This window comes from Chanos chanos, chromosome 2 (genome assembly GCF_902362185.1).
Source record: "Chanos chanos chromosome 2, fChaCha1.1, whole genome shotgun sequence".
Lineage (NCBI taxonomy): Eukaryota > Metazoa > Chordata > Actinopteri > Gonorynchiformes > Chanidae > Chanos > Chanos chanos.
Genome location: NC_044496.1, coordinates 51,918,395 through 51,925,017, shown reverse-complemented (window position 1 = coordinate 51,925,017; position 6,623 = coordinate 51,918,395). Strand labels below are relative to the sequence as shown.

General features: G+C 38.7%; 1 protein-coding gene across 1 annotated transcript; it reads right to left on the bottom strand.

The window, feature by feature from the left end:
* Positions 1-468: 468 nt before the first annotated feature.
* Positions 469-6,403, bottom strand: gabra6a (gamma-aminobutyric acid type A receptor subunit alpha6a). The gene is made up of 10 exons (XM_030765537.1): positions 6,369-6,403; positions 6,089-6,195; positions 5,672-5,739; positions 5,031-5,251; positions 4,709-4,791; positions 4,473-4,616; positions 3,680-3,832; positions 3,205-3,452; positions 1,771-2,015; positions 469-481 (listed from the first exon to the last, which is right to left on the bottom strand). Exons 1-10 carry the CDS (start codon positions 6,401-6,403, stop codon positions 469-471), a joined length of 1,317 nt encoding a protein of 438 aa, XP_030621397.1.
* Between the last annotated feature and the right edge of the window lie 220 nt (positions 6,404-6,623).

The window sequence follows — 6,623 nt, the reverse complement described above, 5'->3', positions numbered from 1 at the left end:
CAGCTGCAGATTATATCATCATCAGCTTGTTCTTGTATGTTTCTTGTATACACATTAAGAATCGGCGTGTGATATCCATGCATGATATGTTTGGTGAAAAGAAAAGTGCAGACAGTTTGATAACGATGTGACAGTTATAGCTTTTTGAACAGAGATAAAAAAAAAAAAATTTAAAAAAAACGGACATGACATGAAGTGAAAATGGGTTACAGAATGAAAGAAGACTGGGAACACCTGCTTGTCAGATGTTGCCAGACAGGGCTGTGCAGTACCCAGTACAAGACTGCACAGTAAAAAGAGAGAGAGAGAGAGAGAGAGAGAAAGAGAGAGAGAGAGAGAGAGAGGGAGAGAGAGAAAGAGAGAGAGGGAGAGAGAGAGAGGAAGAGAGAGAGAGAGCGCTGAAGTAGAGGAACAGAGAAACTTCTGCAGTACCACGTGAGCCGATGGTGTTGCCTCATTGAGAGAAACTCAGTCAATCTCTCTGAAAAGACAAAATACACAAGAGAGAAACAGATCATGAGCGGAGCTGATTAAAGCCCTCAGTCAAGCCTCAGTTGTTTTCCTTGATTAAGATGACATCAGGTATTAGCGTTCAATGAAATCATTCGTTTCACAGAGAAAAATGATGGCCACGACGCACAGAGATTTTTCATACTTTTTTTTTTGTCTGGTTTTTAATATTACAACATGTTGGTTTTGTTTCAAGCTCGTGGCAGCAAAACATGTGATTCAAAGCTTTTACGTAGCCCTGGCCTTTGGCTGAGTGAAAGAACTAAGGTACAAATGGCATGTTGCTGACAGCTGACTCAAGTATAAAAGTGAGTGTTTTTTTAGGGGTGAATTTGGTATATATGGCAGTAAAGGCAACACATCAGGATTTTTTTTTTCAAGAAAATACCTCAAAACAAAGCAGTTTATTTTCTTTTTTTAATGTAAGCAATTCATGCAAATTATCATGCAAAAATCAACAGCATGTTGCTAAAAGCTATTAATCATCGCTAATGAGGTGAGATCTAACGACAGAACGAAGGCAAAGTCACAGAGAACTCAGAACTCTAGTGCCACGTCTTGGCTTATTCAGTTCCGAAGCTGTTTTAGATTCAGGAATAATTTATGTATTTACAGCGTGGATAAAAGGTCCAGATAAAAATACTGGGTTGTCATTGTCATATAAAAATTTGAACAGAACTCTATCATTGGGGAAGGTTTAGCTTGCCATGAGACCGCTGTTTCAAGAATGACTAGACAAAAAAAAACAAAAAACAATTTTTAAGCTTGAAATAGTGTGTCTGAAGCCCAGTGTTCACACGTAGTGTTCATGGACCAGTGAAAGCTGAAAAAAATGTAATCTATTCACCCTTCTGTCTCTGCACAAAACATCATCAAAGTCAGCCAACAAGTGTTTCATTAGAACGTTAAAAATGTCTTGATAGGAATTTCAGCAGATAACATGCCTGAATGGTAAAAAAGTTCATTTTTGGTTCAACCAAGGAAAATTTCTTGAAGTGGTAACAAGCAATTATTTAATCGTGTTGTTTGAAAAATAACATTTTAATGTTCCTTTGCCTGAAAAAAAAAAAGATTAAATTAACCAACATACTATTTCTCACTGTAGGTGTTGTGAGATTCTCAAACAACCCAGTGACCTGTTTTATTATTAGTAGTAGTAGTAGCAGCAGTAGTAGTAGTAGTATTATCACATCATTTTTCCCTTGCCAGCCCAACCTCTGATGTTCCACTTATGATGAGACAAAGAGAGATTACTGATACCTGGCCTTTTCCATATTGTCTTTGCTTAAGTAGATGAACCAGTAGACCAGATTGAAGACACCAAACGCCATGGGAAAGAGAATACGGGCATATTTATCAATGGGGCTGGTGCCAGCTAGCATCATGTTGGGAGGGACAGCTGAGCCTTGCTGGAGGAAGATGGGCGCTCGATAGGTGCCATCATGTGACAAAGAATTTAGTCTCTTCTTCAGGCCACTCGTGTGGTCACTGCTGTCTGACTGTGGCTATGGGACAAATAAAAAGGACACATGTCACAACTTTCACGCAGAAGAAAAGTAATGTGTAACACAGGGGGAAAGTATCTGGATGGTGAATTCATTTACTGACCACATTTCCTAAGACAACCAGCCATGCTAACATATATCATTTAAAGGACACAAAATATAAACTGAGTATTGAACTGTAAGAATAACACTTTCCTCTCCGACTTAACATCTGAACAAAAAGTCTTGTTTTGGTAAAATATATGTAACTGACAATATCAAATACAGCATTATGACATAAAGTAATATTACACGAATTTACACTGCTATAATCATATTTCATATCGTTTTAAAAATGTTCATAAAGCACAAATGTATTCAAACTTTTTTTTTATAGGACAATGTTTGTTCCTGGAAGCTTTAGGACAGGTGCTCCACTTTGGAATGAGGTGTGTATGGCTTGATTCTCCTTTTCCTAACCGTTTTTTTTTTCTTTATATCAGACAGTACGGTGACTGCGAGCTGTATGTAGGATACCCACAGAATAGGTGAGAGATTATGTGAGAGGAGTCATAGTGTGCAGTTCTAATACGGAAGCTATTTTTAAAATGCCAACCATGAGCTTGCCACGTGGGAACGATCCCAGGAGACATCACATGCCTGTAGCATTAGCATATTTACCTCAGTGGGGGGAAAGAAAAAAAAAAAGAAAAGAAAAAAAGGAGTATATGTCATTGGCAATCTATTGGTGTACAATTAAAATAAAATGTCATTATACACCTAATGGATACGCTAGGATAGCTGAAAGCTCTCCTTTCAACCCATAACTGTCCTGTTGATGCATTAGGGACTGTGGTTCCATTTGGATGTCATAGATCAGTTTGAAATACATAACCGCGAGCACGACACAGGTGAAAAAGCACAATAACGAGCACACAGTCTCATAAAGAATTATGATTCCGAAAACAACAGCCGTGTGCATGTAGCATGTGTGCAGCTGCAACCCACTGTTTCAGTGACCCGAGTGATTATCAGTGGAGTGATACAGTAAGTTCACTGGCCTGCAAAAAACACTGTTGTAGTGTTTATAAACATGAACTATTTCAATCCATTAACCAATGAAAACTGAGAACTATAGCGTTTTTGACCAAAAGCACACACCGACTCGACGACAGTTCGCACGGGTATGAAGCAGATGAAGAGTGCTTACCGATGTGGCCTCGTCATCGCTGCCTTGGGTGGCGGTGTCCGGCACAGACACCCTGGAGATCCTACGTTTCCATCTGTTGGCCTCCAGAGTGGCACAATAGTTCACTGCTGCAAACTCAATCAGGGCGGAAGCCACGAAAGCGAAACAGACAGCTATGAACCAGTCCATGGCTGTAGCGTAGGAGACCTTGGGCAGAGACTGGCGTGCACTGATACTCAGCGTGGTCATGGTCAGAACAGTTGTGACCCCTAATGAAAAGAAATGATCATAATCAATAAATGCATCAAACATTTAATAATCACACAATAGGGATAATAAAACAAGACAAAACTGCATCCAGCATCACACTATGAGATTTAACTATAATGAGTGCATTATAAGGTATGTGAAATATGGCATGGATGGGTTTTGGTCATGTTTAACTGTGATAGGATCATAAAACTGGACCCAGAGTGGTGTTGGACAGATGTCATACCGGCCACAGTGCGAGCAGGAACAGACTCTTTATTGATCCAGAATGGCACTTGTGACAGCACAACCACCATAATCAGTGGTATGTATGTTTGAATCAGGTAGTAACCCAGCTTCCTTTGAAGAAGAAAATGGACAACCTGGACCGAATAATGACCTACAATAAAGACATAGGAAAACAGGAGTAAGGAATATTTCTTTGTAAGTCTGCTTTTATTGTCTATGCTAAGACAAAGTCATAAATTTACAAATTTGATGGAAAAGAATGAGCAAAATACTGAGCAAATATTTCCTATAGGGGACACACCTAAAGGAAAAGATGATACAGATCAAGAAACAACCTAATCTAGCATTGGTACAAGCAGGACGATGGAAAAAGAGAGAGAGAGAGAGAGAGAGAGGGGCTCTCACCTATTTGATATGTTAACTGGGTCACAGTTTTTATCTTTTGGGCGTGTGCCTGGTTCACTCTTTCTGCTGTGTTCCAAGAATCTGATGGGTCCTCAGCAGGGGACCCTGCTATTTGTATACCCATAAATCTCTCTTTTCCAGACCTCTCTTCCTGTACTCTATGCCATCAGAGTAGCCAATAGGCTTTCCACTTCACAATTCTTTTTAAAGGCAGATGGGATAAATTAGGCTTGACCATTTAAGCATCTTAGATTGCTACTCAGGGAGTGAACTGTCTACCAGGATGGTTGCCTTGTATTTCTTTAAAACGCTGAATAACACTATTCATTTTCCTGACTAGCAAAACACTACATTTGCCAGAAAATACCAAGAGTAATGCACTCTACCTGTGTTTATCTTAAATGTCTCACTGGACAAGGTCTGTCCAACTAGATCATACTGCAGCAAACTCGAAGATTCCTTTGGCACATCCACTGATAACTGCAGACCTTTTCTCCAAGTGTAGATGATTTCCCGATTAGTGTAGGCATCTACATGCAAAGTAGCGGGAAAAGTAACAATGATCACAATTAAGATAAGGTGAAAAGAGGTTGAGAGGTTGATAAATGCTTAAACAACTTACAGCTTCCGAATTTGAGAGGACAAGCGTGTCCATCCATAGGGAAGTCCATCAGTTTCATTGGGCATTCTGCCCTTATGGTCAGCCTAAAACAGTCATCAAAAGAAATAAATAACGACCAATAAAAACCATACAAATCATACATGTAAACGATCACAAAGTGCATCAAATTAATCTTTCTTTATTTTTTCATCATAGGATTGAAAAACTCACAACACAGACTTCCCTCACTCCCCAAACAAGCTATCCATCTCCAGATAATTTTTTAATTGAGTGGTTTGCTTATACTATCCTCATCAAGCAAATTTTAAAGCTTTTGATGTACCTCATGGTGTAGAGCACTGTTCCATTTTGCATGATGCGGAACAGCTTGTTAGGAGTGGTCATGTTATGGGCAAGGGATTTCTTTGAGTTGCGGAAGAAAGTGTCAGGGGTCCATATCTTGTCCACCATACGGTTGTTGAGGCGCAAAATCTCAATGGGACCCTCAAATTTCAGTCTCTCATCCACCCACATTTGACGGAAGAACATATCCATGGTGTACTCCTAAATTAAGCATCGCATGAAAATACATAATATATATCCATATACATATATAATCGTGGCATTCAGTTTTAATTTTATCTCATGAACTTCCATCATCAAGTGGCTGTTGATAATCAGGTGTTGTTTGAGGATACAATCAATGCCCCAAGAGCGAGAATAGATTTAAATGCTAAGACAGAAATAAAAGACCTATACATGGCTCTCATTGTTAGATGGTCAGCCCATCAAAGCTCATAATCTGTTAAGAAGGCAGGTTGCCTGTGAGGTATAGGCAATGAAGCCTCATGTTCTTTCATTTACGAGTCTGTTTTAAACAGAGATGGAACAAACCCTTGGAAAAAGTCATCATTCTCAGGAATTGAAGCAAATCTAACAATGTGTAAGCATTTCAAATGTGGTTGAATAAATATTTTCTCTTACCATCTCAACATCTGAGACTGGTCCAAAACTAGTGACAAATATGTCTGTTTTGACTTCAGTGACAGTACCTGCAATGTAGTTTCAAATCAGTGCTGTGCAAATGTCAGGCATATAAATATTGCCTTAGCTCTGCATGGAGAATCTGCACCTTTCAAATTGTTTTCACTCACAAGAAAAACAGCAATGCGAGATGGTCCTCCATGCTTAAACAAATGGCGTACAATCAGCATGACAGAGAATGTCAAAACTATGTCAATTTGTCGATTATACTGACAGTGTAATTACAGAGAGAACCGCCGTCAAAACATTGTGAAAGTCTTAAGTCATAATCGTTACACAAGTTGGGAAAAATATTTTAATATTATTTGGTTCACCAGTTGATGTTAATTTACATATAATTTACTGGTAGAACAATACCTCCTGATCCAGGCCGTAGTCTGTTGTCATAGCCTTCCAGAAGCCGGTCCAGGATACGGGTGATGTTGTCTGAATATACTCTTTGGTTTCCGAAAACATTACAAACACTGAAAATAAAAATGATTAACATATGAGTACCAATTATTTCTCTGTAAAACGCTCAAACTGGGATCCCAAAGCCATGTTATTTGCAAATTTAAATTTAATTTAAATGAAAATAAATCAATTAAAATGAAAATATATTCAAATACGATTTGGCAGTTCCTGGAGCATTACTCACCCAATTAAGCATAAAAAAGCCAAAAGAACAGCCATCTTTAGAGAGGGGAATTATGTGTCAGTAATTGTCATACTTCACCGAGAGGAAAATGTAAAAATATACGATTTAACACTGGAACGTCATACTTGGTCCTGAAGTTTCAGCATATGGCGAGTTGACCATGAATTGGGACTTGGGGAGTAATCGAGTTAAGGGATTAAGTAAAATCCAGTCACTGTTTGAGCTGAGAATTATTTAAGGAATAGTGTTAGTGCT

Excerpts from the sequence above, each read along its gene's own strand:
- gabra6a (XM_030765537.1), bottom strand. The coding sequence starts at position 6,403 with ATGGCTGTTCTTTTGGCTTTTTTATGCTTAATTGG. Across the intron at positions 5,740-6,088 it reads ACTACGGCCTGGATCAGGAG|GTACTGTCACTGAAGTCAAA; the intron begins GTATTGTTCTAC and ends ACTACATTGCAG. Across the intron at positions 4,617-4,708 it reads TCCTCTCAAATTCGGAAGCT|ATGCCTACACTAATCGGGAA; the intron begins GTAAGTTGTTTA and ends CTTTGCATGTAG.